The sequence below is a fragment of the Empidonax traillii genome, unplaced genomic scaffold, assembly GCF_003031625.1.
Source record: "Empidonax traillii isolate 1590-97213 ecotype Southwest subspecies unplaced genomic scaffold, ASM303162v1 scaffold66:size1465758, whole genome shotgun sequence".
NCBI lineage: Eukaryota > Metazoa > Chordata > Aves > Passeriformes > Tyrannidae > Empidonax > Empidonax traillii.
Genome location: NW_020955259.1, coordinates 1220104 through 1238135, shown reverse-complemented (window position 1 = coordinate 1238135; position 18032 = coordinate 1220104). Strand labels below are relative to the sequence as shown.

Here is an 18032-nt window from a genome sequence, read left to right as displayed (position 1 = left end):
TTTTTTTTTTTTTTTTTTTTTTTTTTTTTTTTTTTTTTTTTTTTTGGATGGGATATTATCAGATGTTTTGCAGGTTATTGTTTCACAGCTACATTTAAAACCATACTAATGTGTACTTAATTATACCTTTTTTATATACATTTGCAAAAATTAACAGTGAACTTTGGGCCTGATCTTTTTCAACAGAAATTCAGAATTAATTTGAGTTTGGTAGGAGGATAAATATGGTATAATTATAGACAATTTAAAGGTCTGGAAGACATAATAAAATTTGATTCTGTAGTCATCTTAGTTGTTGTGTAAAGCCAGTGTCATATATTCCAGGTTGCACAGCATTTTGTTGTGATGTTTTGGTTTTTGTGAGAAAAAAACACGAATGTGCCTTAAAAAGTAGTTCTTGTCTTCTTTCTAGTTGTGCCATTAGAAGGGGGAAAACATTATTTTAACAGATAAGCAGGATATAAAATTTATTTTCAAGGAACATGTTTTTTAAATAAATAATAATTCTTGTTTTAAATTATTTGCTTTCTCTTTCCTCTATTGCTTTTGCCTTTCGTGATCGAAGTCTAGGAGAGTAAGTCAATGTTTTAATGAACTTTTGGGGATTTTTTTTTTCTGATGTGCTTGTAACAAGTTAATCCATTTCACTTAATTGTTTCACTAGATCAGGCCAAAAGTTATTTCAGCTGACTTCATTCACTAAAACTCATGGATTATACATGTATTTTTAATCTGAGAAAAAAATAGTGATTATTAGTGTTTGTCATTGTTTATATATGTGTTCCTATATATATATATATGCATGCTGTATTCTGTTGCTTTCTTTTTGAAATTTCATCTTAGACTTTTACTCTTTGATTATAGGACTATACAATATTAAATATCTATATTTTAAAGGTGTATTGAGATGTATATTTGCATCCATACTGTACTTCAAGTGCCTAATGAATTAATTGAATCTTGAACAGTTAGTTCAAGATCACATGATGTAAAAGCAAGCTCTCCTATGACTGTAAAATATGCAGTAGGAGTCATCTCTCCTTTTTTAATCTTTATTAATTTCTGAAGTTGTTGTAGAGAAGAAAACAGAGGCTTAAAAGTTAAAAAAGCTTACTGTGCACATCAGGAAAATGTTAATGCTGTTTTTCCCTTTTTTTTAGGATTCACAGAGCAGGCAAGGAGGATATAGTATGCATCAGCTTCAGGGGAATAAGGAATATGGCAGCGAGAAGAAAGGTTATCTTTTGAAGAAGAGTGATGGGTATGTTCTGATGGCACATAACAGTGAAAACTCTTGCTATGTCCCTGCACTAATTTTGATTGTTTTCCACTGTGGTTGCCTAAGGCACATTCTCCTAATACATGTGCTACAAATACTCAAGAGTTTTGCAGTTCAAATCTGAACACAGAACAGAATTTAATTCGGAAAATATAAAAAGCATGAGAAGCAAACATAAAATAATAGTCATAATTTAAAGAATGCTATTGTCTTTGTAAGTCTCTAAAAGGTGATTAAGACCTGTCAAAAATCTCCCAAGTTATTTTTGGTGAGACATTTAGTAAAATTTTGACTCTATCCATTTGTTTCTTAAAGCTAATCTTTTCAAAATGTTATTGGGATTAACATGTGTTTTGAAGTCATATCTAGTTACTGAACTTGTTGTTGCTCTTATGCAGGTTAAGGAAAGTATGGCAAAGAAGGAAGTGTACTGTTAAAAATGGAATTCTTACCATATCACATGCAACGGTAAGTTATTTTTATACCTTTATATGAAAATAGGAAACTAACATTACCATTTCCTGGTGAATCTGCTAATTTGCTGTTGCAAAAAGGATGTCACTTCACCTGACTGCTGAAGTTCTGTGGAAGTGTAGTTTATGACAGTTGATTTAATACTTAAATGAATTTATGAGTAGTTTAATAAGAAAATGGCAAATATATTGAACAGACTTCTCAATTAATACTTGAGCTGGTTTTGCTTATAGGGATTGTCGTGGTATATCTGTGAGTCACATAATTTAGAAACTTGGGAAGTTGATAGTAGGTATTATTGACACAGTCTGACAGATGACTGAATGTTTTAGTATTTTGAGTGCTTTGAGCTAAAAGTGTGAAGTTTGGGAAGCTTTGATCACAGCGACTTCTGGAAATCAGGCTTGTATTTGAATTATCTTCCTGGGAATGCTAAATCATGAGGTAGCAACAACATGATCATGGTGGAGGCCATCCTAAAAGTGCCCTGTGGCTGTATGGCACAAACTTGTCGGAAACAAGAGAACAGAATTTACTCTTGTTAAAGGACATAGTCCCATTTCCTCATCCTTTTTTTTTCTTCACCCCAAATTCCAGTGATGGCCCTTGGTGTTTAATGTTTACTTCCTGTGTGAACTCAAAGTACTTTAAAGATACATATACTGCTATTCTGTCCTGTAATTAGGTCACCTAAGACATTGTAACTAAATGTGTTTATCCCAAATTCTGAAACTCCACATCTCCAACTTCCCACTTCCCTTTTAAAGTTTTAGAATTACATCTTTGAATTATTTAAAATGGGAGGAAACTATAGGCCTTCTGTAATGAAAAACTGCATTATAGTTTTACCATTGATTATGAAATGCAATAAAAACTCTTTAATATTAGCATATTGTAAATTAAGGTTTGTTCCTTTAATCCCTTTCAAAGAGTCAGAAAGAGTGGCCACGAAGATTTTAATTTTGTTTAGATTTAGCAGTGTGTCCATTCTGACAGACCAAGTCAGACAAAGGGATGGTTGTCTCCACCGTTTTGAGGGTGTACATGTGTAGATGTCCATGCTATAACTTAATATCATACATGACCACTCCCCAGAAAGGGAAAATAATCCTAAATCAATACATTTTTTTAAAGTAAAATAAATTTTCTTTTTAGTCCAACAGGCAACCAGCTAAACTGAATTTATTGACCTGCCAGGTGAAGCCAAATGCTGAAGATAAGAAGTCTTTTGATCTAATATCACGTATGTAGCATCTTCAATACCATTTGAGTGGATGAGGAAGGCAAGGGAGAACTAATTTATCTTGTTTTCTTATCCTACTTTAGAAATATTTAGCTTCTGTTTGTCTAAAACTGGGAGTGACTTGTTTTTGCAGCATTAAAGCTCCTGTGACTTCCCTTCTTCCCATTTTGGTTTTGTACAGCAGGCATTTGTATCCACTCTGGTTTTAAAAACATTTTTAAAGTTGATGAGTCAACTTAGTGTTTTCAGTCATTATATACATAGGATTAATCAAACATTCTAGATTTACAAGGACAGTTTATGAAACTTTTGAATATGGGAGATAGTAGCCAGTTCATGTCTCATCCTTTGGTTAGTAAAAAGATGTTCCTTCCCCCAACTGGAGGGAAAACTTTATTATAGGATCAAATTAATTTTGCCCTTTTCTCCTCCTTATGTTTCAGATTTGACTTCTGAAAGGGCAATATTTTATCCATATGCTTATTTTTCTTTAATATTTCCAAACATAAGAATCTTGAAATTCATACATTTGATGCAAATCAAAATTCAGAGTTTCATCTTTCTCAGCTTTTTTAAAAAATTGTTTTCCATAGCTATGAACAGGATATTAATGTTATTGGTTAAGAGCAATTGCTCTTAAAGGCTTTAGTTGCCAAATAAATTTCTGTACCAAGTATGCAGAAATTTTAAAATATATCATGTGCCAAATGAAAAGATGTATTTATTTATTTCAGATAACAGAACATACCACTTTCAAGCAGAAGACGAACAGGAATACGTGGCGTAAGAATGTTTACATTTTTCAAGTTTATTTTGCCAATAGAGGTGTCTAAAATCACATGTAACAATGGCAATAGTTTTCTCAGTTACTGCACAAGTAGTGCCTACTGTATCTTTTTTCTTCTGTTGTGAATCTACAAATGTAAACTATCTTGTGTCACACTACAGAGGTCTTTTTAAGCCTTGTAACGTTAAAACCAAAACCCAAACCAAACTAACCAAAAACCCATTTAGATTGTGTATCCTACCAGCATAAGGTTTTCGTGTAGTTGCTTATGATGATAGTGTACCAGGTTATTAGGATTCAAATGATATAAATACTTCCTAAGTCTTCTCTGTCAACTCTGTTTTGCAGTTACTTCTTTTACTCCTGATTCTGCCTTTTCCTTTCAATTAAAAATAATAAATAGATAAAAGAACTCCGTATAACACACAGAGTATATGCACAGGCAGCGCATCTTTTCTGCTATTGGCCTAGAAATAAACAGCAAAGCACATCTCTGATATTGGTGTACTTCAGAATCCAGGAACTTGCTTCATTAATGCATGTTTCCAAACAGATTGTTTCCTTTAAAACAATCTTTCTTCCTGCTGCATCAGGACTACTTCCTGAGAACCATGTACCACTGTTTTCTTTTCCTGCTGAACATTGCTCTCTGTGCTGCCAAACGTGTGTTGTGTGTGTTGTCTAATGCTCATCACCCAACAGTTCAAGGAATAAAGTTACCAGTGAAGAGGACAGCAAGCCTGAGCCTGCAAGGCTGCCTCATTCTTTTGTTAAATATCCATATTCTAATGGAAGACTGTGTTGCTCCATGTGTATTTTAAAGGTACAGGGAATATTTGTAGGGTTTTTCACTTGTTTGGTAGTCTTGGGAGGCAGTGGCATTGACAGCTGAGCCTTGGGAGATATGGGTGAAAGGAGAGGGCTGGAAGATTCTTTGTGCACTTATTTCCTTCCAGTCTTCCACAGCTTTATGTTGGCTCTGAGAGTACAGAGCTGACTTGCTATTCACATTTGCTGCATTCATCCTGAAACTTAATTATTCCAGTAATTTTCTCAGTGAAGAAGAAAATACTGTTATTTCTGATGAGTCATAAATTTTTGGGACTTTACCCTGCATTAACTCTTGCTATATTAGCTGTTTTAAGAAGTGATTTGTTTGGGTTTTTTTTTATCTTAACACGTGAGCAAGGTAGGGGAGAATGCATTAGCAATATCCTTCTTCTGATTGGCAGTTCAATAAATTCAGTTTAGTGGGATGCCTGTTGGACTGTTCTGAAGTTCCAGGCTGGTTTTATGTCCCATTAGAAGCACTGAAGTCTCATTTATCACTCTAAAATCCACTGGCTGAGAAAATTACTTGTACTGGGATATGGAATCCTAGAATATCCTAAGTTGGAAGGGACTCATAAAGGTCATTGAATCCATCTCCCTGCTCCTTGCAGGACTGCTACAACTAAACCATGTGACTAAGAGCGCCATCCAGATGCTCCTTAAACACTGCCAGGCTTGATGCCCTGGCCACTTCACTGGGGTCCCTGTTCCAGTGACCAACCACCCATTCAGGGAAGAACCTTTTCCCACCTGAACTTCTCCTGATGCAGCTTCATTCCATTTCCTCATGTCCTATCACTGATCACCAGAGAGGGAAGATCAGCACCTCGCCTTCTGCTTTAGTTTTAATGCTGCTTCTGTTCTGTCATTTTTACTTTATGCACCAATTGAAAAAGAAATGCAAAAGTAGATTTTAAATCACTTTCCTTACAGACTCACATCTACATAGAGGAAAAAACAAGATGCATTTCTTTATATTCTAGTTTAACTGACCCTGCATACATTTGCCTTGTGGTCACTTTACACTTTCTATAAATAGCACCTCAAACTACTTAAAAATAAAAATAATTAATATTAATTTTAAAAAGCAGATGGTTTAATATAAAAGCCACTGAAGCCTACATTCTGTTATAGATTTATTACTGCTTCCTCTTAAACACTTCCTTCAGTCCAGTGTACTTCTTGATTTTTATCCAGGCAGCTGTCTGAATAGATTGACAGTCCTTAAATTTCCAGTGGATTATTGGTTTCTTTAGTAGATAAAAATACATATGCACATAAATAAACAGACTGCCCACGCACCCCCTCTCCCAAATACACTATATTTTATGTGTAGATTCTAAGAAACATAACCAGATTTATTTTTTTTTAACTTACAGAATAATAGTTGCTTTCTATTTTTTTGTAATTGTGAATAGGGACAAATATAATCCAGACATGACCATTTTAGTTCTTTTCTGCCCTCTTTTTGAAGGTCAAGGGTATATCGATTTCTACAGGAAACACCTGGATTATAAACAAAGATAGATTCAGAAATTTTTCTATGAAGAATCACACATATAACTTCAGTCTAGGTTTTAGCAACAGTCCTCAGACATTTTTTACTTTGGAAAGATTGAATTGGAAGGTCTTGATACTATCTGTTGCTTCTTCCATAAAAAAAAAAAAAAAGTTATTTCTGGATATTTGAAAGATACTACGCTATTCTTGTTCTGTTTATGCATTTACCTGGAAACAACAATGTTGCAATAGTGCTTGTCAGAAGACACAGATAAATTTTTGTTGCAGACTGAAAAAATGCAATGCTTGCTATTCTTGGGAGAGGGGTTTTTATTGGCTTGAAAATACTGAAGAAAAATAAGAGGAATCTGAGTGATAATCTGGTCCATCTAAGATAACAAATTCCTTCTGTTTCCCGGAGGCACCAACGATACCAGATTTTTGTTTACCCTTGTGAGTTTCTTCCATACCAGGAATCTCCAGCAAACAAAATGCCTTGAACGATCAGAAGAAACTTCTGAAATTCAGAAAAACAAGTTTAATTGACAATTGGACAACCTCTTTTATTGTATTAGGTAGAATAGAATCATAGAGTCATTTAGGTTGGAAAAAACCTTTAATGTCATTGAGTCCAACCATTAATCAAGCACTGCCAAGCCCACAACTAAAACACGTCCCCAAGTGCCACATCTCCACACCTTTTAAATATCTCCAGGGATGGTGGCCCAACCACTTCCTTGGGCAGCCTGTTCCAGTGCTTGGCAACCCATTTTGTGAAGAAATTTTTCTTAATATCCAATGTTAAACTCCCCTGGCACAATTTGAGGCCTTTTCCTCTTGTCCTAAAACAAGAAGAGAAAGAAATTTAGTAAGACTTTTAAAAGTATTTGAGAGAAGAGTACAAAGTATTACCAGAAGCTTTTTGACTGTTATTTTGGCACTGGCAGTATTGTGAGATAAAGCAAACACATTTTCTTTATAAAGGAAGAAAAAAAAAATACGGATAAGAAAAAGAGGAAGAAGAGCAATCAGAATGCAGTTTTATAAACTATTGACATTGAATTAACATACTGTATTTACCGATTTGATTTGTTTATTTTTGAGTGCACAGCCTGGCAGGAAGGCCTGGTGACCAGCTGGGCACTTCTTGTACAAGTAGCACCAGTCATTCAGAGCGTGCCTGTCCTTGTGCTGGTGCTGCCTGGGCCGTGTCTGGGAAGAGCTGACACTGCAGTGCCCCTTGCTCTGACCCACGGCTGACACCAGTGACAGGCAGCCTCGAAGAGCAGCTTCTTTCTACCTGAGCAAACGTAAATTGCTGCTCTGACAGTTTAGATACTCGTAATAAGGAAATGTGTATCAAAATAACAGCTGGCTTAGTGGTGTTGTATTTATTTTAATTGCATCTAATAATTTTTTAATTGTTACCGCGTAGCTGAGTTTTATTTAAATTCTGCCTTTTTAAAAAACTAATCAAATTGTAACCCTGAAAGCAATTGTCAACAAATGTCAGAATAAATGTTGTCTGTCTGAGTTTAATTATTATTTTACTCTGTGTGTTTAACCAAACATTGCTATAATAACAGACAAGCAAGACACTGCTGCCTCTTTTTTAGTAGCATTGGATTTCATCTGAAAAATTGCAGAAGAATGCCACCTAGTGTGGGCTCTTCTCATGTAACAAGAGATAGAGATTAATGTAAATTTATTGTTTTCAGCATGCAAAATATGGAGCAAATTTGTGTTCAAGATTTTAAATTTCTCTTTTGTTTTTGAGATTGATTTTTTGATATTTTTAAAGCATTTTCTTTTAAGCACAAGTTCCCAGATTATTTTGTTTGCATACAAATTTAAAAGGCATAGGTGCATGAAGTGTATAATGTTACAGCCATTTTAGCACATTTCAGAAGACTGATGATTTCAGGCAATCTGGGTATTGTAAATATGAAATGCATTGAGGACTCTGCCAACTTGAAATATTTATGTGTAAAAAAGGGTATTTGCAATAGAGCTAAAACCATCTGAAATCACTACACCTGTGAGGATTTCTTTTTAACTAGTTGTGATTTTTTTCCTAAATTAGCAACACTGAATCTGCAATGTGCTTGTCCTTAGTGTAACTGCTTTCCCTCTTTATTTCCACCTGTAGCGCCACAGCCACTGGAAAGGGGGTTTGTTTGGTTTTAATTAAAATATTATTGTGTAAACAAAAACTGTAAACAAGTGATTGGGAGGGGCGGGGGAACTAGTGCCTGAAATATCATTAAAGAGTCTTGATTTGTTGCAGTCAAGAGCTGCTCCTAAAATTTTGTGTTGGCTATTGATATGGTTACTCTCCTGTCGTCCTCTTTTCCTTACTCCATTGGTTGCCATGGCAATTAATTTGGGCATTACAGTCTGACTCTGATTATTGCACAGGGACCTGCATTTTAAAAGGCATCAACACATTCACAGGGGTGCTTGCTGTTTCCTCTGTGAGGAGAAAGAATCACAGTGGAGAAAGCAGGGGTTATAATTTTCTCTTTTAATAACAGGATAGACTTCAGGAAGATTTTTGGGCACCTTTTAAGCAGTTAAATTTACAAGAGCTTTAATTGCCCCTTTTCTCTTCCACAGCTTCTGCCTACTTGAGAAACTCGAACCGTACTGCTTTGGCTTTAAAATTGTTCACCAAAGGGATGTTAGAATTAAGACTATTTGTCTCTTCTCATTCTTACTTACCTTTTCTCAAATCTCTCCTTTTTGTCTCTCCTTTTTCCCCTCTTCAGTCTCTCCCACAATAGAGTCCTTCCCTGTATTCCCACTGATATTTTGTTCCTGGTGAGCTTTCTACAGTTTATAGATTAACTTGTATTTGCAAATGCAGATCTTCATTAAGGTCTTTATCTTGTGCTAGATGGATATCAGTATTGACTAACAGCAAAGAAGAAGCATTAAATATGGCATTCCGTGGAGAGCAGAGCACAGGGGAAAACAGTTTAGAGGATCTGACAAAAGCCATTATTGATGACATACAGAGATTACCCGGAAATGAAGTCTGTTGTGATTGTGGCTCACCAGGTATCTCAATTTGTTCATGTCACCAACTTCTTGTTGGAAGCTAAGTAATTTCTTTAAAGAAGTATTTGTAGAGTGCAAACTAATTTTCTAAGTGATGTGTTTCTCAGTCTTCAGCCTGTTTTTAAAAGAACAAATATGACTTTCCTACATTAGTTCTGTTTAATTCACTAAAATATTTTTGTGTGTTGTCTGTGCTTACTTCCAGCAGTTCAAGCCCCTCTGGAGTTTGAACTGTTCTTGTTGCACTGTGTCTAGATGCTTGTTGCACTTGAATGGAAGTTGCTTGGCATCACTGATCCTGTGCATGCTACTAAGTAGAAGTGAGTAATATTTAGACAATGATTGTGGAAAAATTGACCTGGCCAGGATCTTACTCTGAGGTTTTATCTTGGCATGAGACTACTGGAATTGCAGTATCACAACTATTCAGAGCTGGAATAAGTAGTCTTGTACAAAGAATGAAATCCTCCAAGATAATATCTTCAGAAGTACAGAGTTACAGGTCAGTTTTGTGTCACTCAGAGCTTGCGTAGAGGCAGCTTGACCCAGCACAACTGAATTGATTTGGTATCTGGCAGCTGTTGCAGCTTTCTCATCTAAAGGGACACTTGAAGAAGGTGATGCTTATTTGGAACTGAGTAGATAGTATGTATCTTGGAGATGCTTGCTGATCCAAATAAGAAATACCTAGGTAAAAATAAGAACTGGGATATATATTTTGTCAAATCCTGGAATTGGTTCATTCAATTATTTCATTATGTAAAGCCACAGAAACTTCTGACTACAGTTCTTATTCATCTTTTAAGTTATAGTGAAGTTTTAAGCTTCACTCCTGCACCCCAGCTTGCTGCTTTAAAACTCTTGACTTAATGCTTCAGCACTTACTATTTAAGATCAAGGAAGAGATTAATTTGAAGACATGTATGTGTACAAGGTGTGTCTGGAGCTTTTTCTTTTCCTTAAAAACTGGTCATGCTTCATATGTAGTATTCATAGTATAAGATCTAATATTACATGCAGATCTCCATGATAGCAATTTTTTATTTATTTTTTTATTTATTTTTGTTCCTGGACTAGCCAGCATTCCTTAAATTTTCTACGACATACTACTGTTTTACATACTGGAAAATGATATGGGTAATCTTTTATAAAAGACTATTTAATGTTTAATAAGTAAATTTCAAAACTTCAGAGGTTGTCAAATTAGGAGATCTGTTCCTTTTAAAAACAGGAATTAAAAGCCTTATGTTATTTGTAAAGGAAACAAATCCTAAATGTATTGAAATATATTCATTCAGTATGAATTTATAAGTCTAAATTCAGTGCCTTTGAGACTGTCCCTAAATCTGAAAAACTTAATTCCGTTGGTAGCAATTTGTGGTTAAATTTGCACTGCAGTTTGGAGAAAAAAACCTAAGAATATTCCATACATTTCCATTCTTTAAAACATTAAATGAGGAATCATTTCAGAATACATTGGGATTTCTTACCACCACTGAAAACATTTTCTTGTATTTTGATTAAATACGTTGTTTTTTCAAATTCTACAGATCCAACATGGCTATCAACTAATCTGGGCATTTTAACCTGCATTGAGTGTTCTGGAATACACAGAGAAATGGGTGTCCATATTTCTCGAATCCAGTCTTTGGAATTAGACAAATTAGGAACATCTGAACTCTTGGTAAGTTTCTTTAACTGGGATGATTTTGGGGGGCTTTTTTTAGACAATTAATGACATAAATATATAGGAAGCATTGAGATATATAATTTCCAATTAATTTTTTCAAGGACTGTGTTTTTGCAAAACACCTCCATTTTTTTGTATGTGTTTTATAGAAACATAATTATATATTAGATAATATTATTTATTATTGATGCTTTTGATGATTTCTCACTTCTCATGTTCATTTCCTGGGGTTTTCCAGAATGAGTATTGCCATCTGCTGTGATTAGTGACATCAGAATTTTGCCTTTCAATAGCTGACCTTGACCCTAAATGAGGGCAGTCTAAAATCTCACACAATTAAAAAAAAAAAGGAAATATAATTTAACTTGGCAAATGAGAAGGACTGTTGCTAATTTTGACTGAAAAATGTTGGTTAGATCTTTTAATTTGATAGAAGATACAGTATAATATTAAAATTGTGAAAGGAATTTGATGTGAGACTACTAAGAAGAAAAAAAATAAACAAACACAAAGAAAAAGTATCAAGAAAGAAAAAAGAAGTAGTTGTAGCAGGTTTATCTCTCCCCTCTATGTTTGCCCTGAGAGAAGATACTTGCTACAGAAATTTCATATGGGAAAATTGAGAAAGGATAGAAGGCAGTTCTGGATTTGAGTATAGATTCAACATTAGCACTAGCTCTCTCTTTGAAATACTAAGTTGTTTGCAAAGTTACTATTAATATAAATCAAATTTTGCTAAGCATGACCTTCAGTAGGTCTCAACTTATTTCCAAAAGTAGCTTCCTAATCAGTGTACCAGCACCATTTCAATGTTCATCCTGCTGGTTCCTCATTCTCCTTTTGGGTTTGGCATTGGAGGCAGACTGGTCTGAAATACAAATAATTAGCTGGGACTGTGAAGTCTATTGTTCAAGTTCTGAGATGATAGAATTTACACTTAGAGGTTTTTTTAATAGCTCTATATTCACATGCAATCACTGTGCCTTCATTTTGCAGTCCTGCGTGTTCCATCTTATAGTAATAGTGTGGAAAATGCACATAAATAATCCATTTTTTTAGGTTGCTGTTAGACCCCAAAAGCCATCACTCTCATTTATTCTTTTTCTTTTTACAGCTGGCCAAGAATGTAGGAAATACTAGTTTTAATGATATTATGGAAGGGAATTTACCTAGTCCTTCACCTAAACCCAGTCCATCAAGTGATATGTAAGTCTTGAATCTCTAAAATCTTTAAATTAAGTCTACTGTGGAATATATATTTGATATAAAGTGTCTTAAACAGTAACCACACTAGAGGAAGGCTAGAATGGCAGAAGAATGGGGATTTTTACTCCAGCTGTGGAGTTTCTTATGTAGCCACATTTTAGCTACCTCAGCTTCTCAGTGCAGAAAAATTTTAAGTTTGGGGTTCAAGGTTCATTATTTGAATCCTGAGTGGGTTTGAGTTTTATAGCATCCCCTCAGGTAATGAACACAGTTGGACTAAATGACACCAGCTTTGTTTTTTCTTTGGTCTTAGTCCCCAGAGTCAGAGTGATTTTCATATGTAACAAGAAGAGAAGGATAAACTTGACAATGTCCTTACTGTGTTTTGCACTTGTTTGCAAGAAAGACATTGGAGTATAACAATAAATAACACACTTTTTATCAGATAGCTTTCATTTTCCCTTCTCATCTCTTGGGTTAGACAAGGTGATTGTAAATTAAAATCATTGACCCATTTTTCTAAAAATTTCTAAAGCAAGCTCTATTTTCACACCCCACAGGACTGCACGTAAAGAATTTATCACTGCTAAATATGTAGATCATAAGTTCTCTAGGAAGACTTGTGCATCTGCTGCAGCTAAACTGAGTGAATTACTTGAGGCTGTCAAATCCAGGGATTTACTTGCACTAATTCAAGTCTATGCAGAGGGGGTAGAGCTAATGGAGCCACTGTTGGAGCCTGGACAGGTAAGCTTATCAGGTAAACAAAGAGTATTTTAAATAATGTGTATTTGTAAAGTGCCCAGGACCTAGGCTTTAGCTACTTTAGATGCTAAAGCAAACAAAATAAGAGATGAAAATGGTGGGGTTTTATTTCCTTTCCTTAATGTGATATCCTTGTGGAGAGGGAAAAGAACACTATCTTTTGTTATCAATTGGTCTAAAGGAGCGTGAAATGCAATATATGTTCTTCTTGCTGCAACTTCAATATGTTGAAAAGCACCTGTTCTGCAGTGTGTCTCCTTTAGGAAAAGGCCTGGAGAAAGGACACTTGACTTGATAGCCCAGGGTCACCTGATATCACCTGATATCATACCTGCTTTCAAAATAGTTGCTGAAGGAAAACATTATTGACAGTCTACAAGTCTCTATTTACTATAGATGAGGAAAGAATAAATCTGATACTCTCATAGCTTCTGATGAAACATTTACAGAAGTATAGAGTCTTTCAACAAGGAAGAGTTGTTTTTTTTTTTTTTAATAAAGTTCTGAATACTTGATCTTACTTCTAAAGTCAGTAACAGTTGGGTTTTTTTAAAAATCAGTCCAGGTTGACCTCAGTTATTCATGGAGAAATGTTAATCAATGCTGGGTAACCACTTGATCAGCAATGTTTTCTCCCATCACTTTTAAACCCAGCTTGTAGAGATGTCACAGAGTATTTTCAATCAGTTGTGTGAAAATAGCCAACATGGCAAAGGACACAGTATGAAGTGTCAGTATGAAGTGAAGGGGATAAGTTCACTATAGTCTCAGCACTTGAGTTATCACAGAGTTCTTATCATGGAAACACATGACAAATTCTCTAACTGCAGGGTAAGCTTTCTGTATTTGTCATTCACAGCAGTTACCACAGAATTAGCTCCTCAGTCCTTCTCAGCTCTTACAGGCAGTGATACTTAGAAAGGTATGAGCACCAAGTGAAATGTAGTCTGCAGTTAGGACATTTATAGCAACATTCTCCGCTGTCAATTCTCTGATGTTTAATAAAGTAATATCTTTTCTCTAAATTGGGACTTTAATTATAAGTATACATACTGTAAAATGCTTTTATAAAATGTCCTTTATGATCAATTGGAGTTAATGAAATCTAGATCTAGATTAACTTCTTTTGCAACTTTTAAATGGAATTAAACAGCTTTTCTATTTAAAAGCATCACTGCACATGATATATATAGAAAATAAATTATGACTCAGTTCAAGTCAAACAAGGAGACCCTATATCTGGGGGAAACCACCCATCAATACATACTGGGAACCACCCAGCTTGGTCTAAAAAGACCTGGGGGTCCTGGTGGACACCAAGCTGAGCATGAGCCAGCAGGGGTATTCTAGGCAGCACTGAAACATTGCCAGCAGGTTGAGGGCAGTGACACTTCCCTTTACTCAGCGCTGATGAGGCCACAACTGGAATGCTGTATCCAGCTCTGGGCTCCCCTGAACAGGAGAGACTTGGAAATACTGGAGAGAGTGCAGTGAAGGGCCACAGACATGTGAGAGTCTGGAGCACCTGGCATAGGAGGAAAGGCTGAGAGATCTGGGACAGTTCAGCTCAGAGAAGGCTCAGGGGGATCTCATCATGGCATGTAAATACCTGAAGGGAGGGTGCAAAGAAGGCAGATCCAGGCTCTTTTCAGTGGTGCCCAGTGACAGGACTAGAGCCAATGGGCACAGGAGATTCCCTCTGAACATCAGGAAACATTCTTGTATTGTGAAAATGACCAAGCACAAGCATAAGTTGCCCAAGGAGTTTATAGCCCTGGAGATATTCCAAAGCCATCTGGACATGGTCCTGGGAAACTGGTCCTAGGTGGCCCTGCTTAGGAAGGAGGTTGCAGTAGATGATCTTCACAGGTCCTTTCCAATTTCAGCTGTTCTGCAAGTCTGTAAGAGATTTAATGTATGTGGGACTGATTTTTGTGGTGGTTTTTTTTCCCCTGGTTTTGTAGGAAATAGTATTGTGGGTGTGCTTGGTGCTCACCAGGGGATCATAGAGCAACAAGTACTGTAAACTCACTCAGTATTCCTGACAGGATCCCTTTTAGTTACTAGTAGCTAAAATAGTTAAAGGCTTCTCAGGGTTGTTGCATCCAGCAGGAAAAAAGGAAAACCGGGTTTGAGAAAGCTGTGATCTCAGAAAGTATGATGGCATTTCCTTTGAAGCACATGGTGTCTTTTAAAGATACAAAAGGCAATAATCATTTTCACCATAATTTTCTAATAGTATTTTTCTGTTGAAAGATTTGTAAAAGAGTGAATGACTTGTATCTCATTAGGTCTGATATTACAAGCTTTTCAGAAGCAAGGCATAGAAATCTAACTTCTCTTTACCTGTGTTTAGGAGCCGGGTGAAACAGCACTTCATTTAGCAGTCCGGACTGCTGACCAAACCTCTCTCCATCTGGTTGACTTCCTTGTACAAAACTGGTATGGATTGCTCATTTATCATTAAATTGTGCATGAAAAATGTAAATGTCCTATCCTGGCAGTGCCTTGGATGCTGGTTGCTCATCACTTGTAATCTTTCTCCTTAGATATGTTCCAAAAGAGCATAATTAACACCTTCGAGTTGGCCTTTGGGCTCCTAATGCGTAGAGAGAGGGAAAGACGAGTAGATTAAAAACATTGAAAGCAGTTACATAAAAATAGGATGAAAGGAAAAACTCTGCAGAGCAGAGGAGAGCATTGATTTAGAGCACATGACAATATGAAGCAATGCAAATGAATAGTTCAGGTAGAGGAGGGATGGCAAGGAAATGTGCGAAATACAGGACTCATGGAAAGAAATTGTGAGAGTAGAAAACAAGGATCTTTCTCAGAAAGATAGATATATAGATATATATAGACTATAGATATATAGACTATATATATATATATATATATATATATATATATAGGTGTTCCAATATTTAATAAACTATTAAAGCTATTGAGAGCATTAACTTCCTAATTAGTAATTTTCAGCATCTAGTTTATTGACTGAGATATTTTTTGTTGTCAAGGGATGTGTTCATAGAAGTAAAAAACCCTAAGAAAAGTGTGAGTGCTGATTATAGTAGAGTGTTATTGAAGTAAAAAATAAAGTACAAGTATTTGCAAGCTGTTTGAGACTATAATTTAAGAAATGTTTTAGAAGCCCCAATTATTATTTTGAGCATTGTTAAAGGATTTTTTATTTTGGATGATTATTTAAAATTATTTTGTTTAGTTATGAAGCTTCATAGTTTCTTCAGACAGCTGTAATCTCGTATGTATTTCTGTCTGTTGTCTGTATTTTTGTCTCAGACTCAAGTTTAAGAGCACCTTTACAACCCTGTGGGTTCTGCACTTAGTGTTCAGTATAGGTAACACTGGGAAAAGCTGTCATCTCCTGAGCTTTGCTTTGCTGTTTTATAAAGGTATTATATTGATCCCATAATGTCAGTGACGTTTTTGGAGAAACCTGGTTTTAGAACTTGAAAATAGAAGGAAGTACAGTTTTTAAAAAGCCGTGTGAACCTCTTTTCACAGTTGTTTTTTCCCTAACTCAGTGTATCCTAATAGTGTTCATTCTCACAGCCACCCTTTTCATATTTCTTTGATTGCATAGGATTTATTAATCTGTTTTAACTGTATCAGAATGATTTTTCAGATATTTTTATTGGGCTAATTTAGCATGTTTGAAAAAGAAATTCCAGTAAAGTGGCAGGTGGAAAACAACTGGAATGGCCTTACAGAGGATTAGGCTTGCATATCTGAGTCTCACTTTGCTAATTTTTTTAATGAACATTTGTAGATTCACAGTCCTTTTCAATGGCAGCTCAGGTATTTCCAGTGTCCTTGGAACTATTTTTTATGGTCTTTGAAAGTAATGTTTAATTTAAAAATATTTCTTTTTCCTACTTCATATTTGTCCAGTAAAGATTCTAATAATTTATTGTTTACAGGCATGCTAAATCTGAAGTGAATAGCACAGCTACTATATTTGTCTTCTTTGTTTTTTCTTTTATGTTTAGTGGAAACCTGGACAAACAAACAGCATTGGGTAATACAGTTCTACACTACTGCAGTATGTATAATAAGCCTGAGTGTTTGAAATTGCTTTTGAGGGGGAAGCCAACTATTGATTTAGGTAAGTTCAGTATTTAAAACTAGGAAATAAAAATTTCCTAAAATTTCTTTCCATTATTTTAACCACTTTTATTTATGTCCCTGTGGTAAGTAAGCTTTTCAAACTGTGTCAAAAAGATGAAGACCTTGTCACCAACAAGCCTAAAGGAAACATTCAGTTAAGAAATGGAACTTAAATTCTTACAATATAATAGTGACAAAGATTACTAATACAAAATACTAATGGTAAACTCCAGTTTTCCTGCAGAGCTATATTTCTGACCCGTTGTAAATTGCCTGGAATTTAGGTTTATTGTTTATGTTGTAAAATTTGTCTAGAACTTGTGTGTTATAAAGCTTCAAGTGACTGCTCATGTTAATTCCACTCTTAAATATGTGTGGGTTTTGTGTACACAACAGTTAATTCATCTGTTAACATCAGTGACAGCTGGCACTGTGGTTTCACCCAGCAAGTCCCAGCCACCACTGTCACTGTTTAAGGAAGGGATCAGCTTTCTTAGCTGCCTTTCTGCTTCTCTTTGCCATCTGCATGTGTGAGACAGGTATAAAACTTGCTGTGCCTGCATTAGTCCATTTTTCATCATGGCTTACCAAAAGTTTAATTAGAGATAGAATCCCTATTTGCTCACACTTAGGATAATATCCTGTTTTCTACATGCTCTCCTTTCCCTACTGTATTTTGAGTTAGGCAGGCATTCCATGAATCCCAACTTGTTAGGCTCAGGAGTTAAATGTCATCAACATGTCTATAAAACATTAGCATTCAGTTAATGATATAGGGGACAAGTTTTTTCAATAGTTAATGCAACTGCAGTGTGTGAAATTTGGTTTCTCCCTTTTTCTTCATTGCCGTCATTTTCCTCCACCTCCTGGTAAAAAAATTTTGCATAGCTTAGTGTCAGAAGTCATTGGTTTCCTTGGCCTTCTTATACGTCCTTAGAATATCTTATCACAAGTCAAAGAATTTAATGTGACCTTTTCTAGCAGTTATAATGAGAAAGCTAGCTGAACAAGTCAAAGCAAGTTTATTGGTACCTCCATTGAGTGTTCTGCTACATAGATGCCAGAAGAG

The 18032-nt window shown here is 35.5% G+C and overlaps 1 protein-coding gene across 5 annotated transcripts in view; it reads left to right on the top strand.

The window, feature by feature from the left end:
• The window catches only part of ASAP1 (ArfGAP with SH3 domain, ankyrin repeat and PH domain 1), a 149107-nt gene that overhangs the window by 100622 nt on the left and 30453 nt on the right, over positions 1–18032 (top strand). For 3 of the 5 annotated variants that reach the window (XM_027880275.1, XM_027880272.1, XM_027880274.1), the window contains 11 exons: positions 566–574; positions 1161–1261; positions 1678–1747; positions 2909–2996; positions 3731–3779; positions 9011–9174; positions 10725–10858; positions 11979–12070; positions 12631–12817; positions 15192–15277; positions 16846–16961. In XM_027880275.1, the coding sequence (XP_027736076.1) occupies positions 566–574; positions 1161–1261; positions 1678–1747; positions 2909–2996; positions 3731–3779; positions 9011–9174; positions 10725–10858; positions 11979–12070; positions 12631–12817; positions 15192–15277; positions 16846–16961 (1096 nt within the window). The remainder of the gene's footprint in view (positions 1–565; positions 575–1160; positions 1262–1677; positions 1748–2908; positions 2997–3730; positions 3780–9010; positions 9175–10724; positions 10859–11978; positions 12071–12630; positions 12818–15191; positions 15278–16845; positions 16962–18032) is intronic. The other 2 variants (XM_027880278.1, XM_027880273.1) reach the window with 1 other exon arrangement.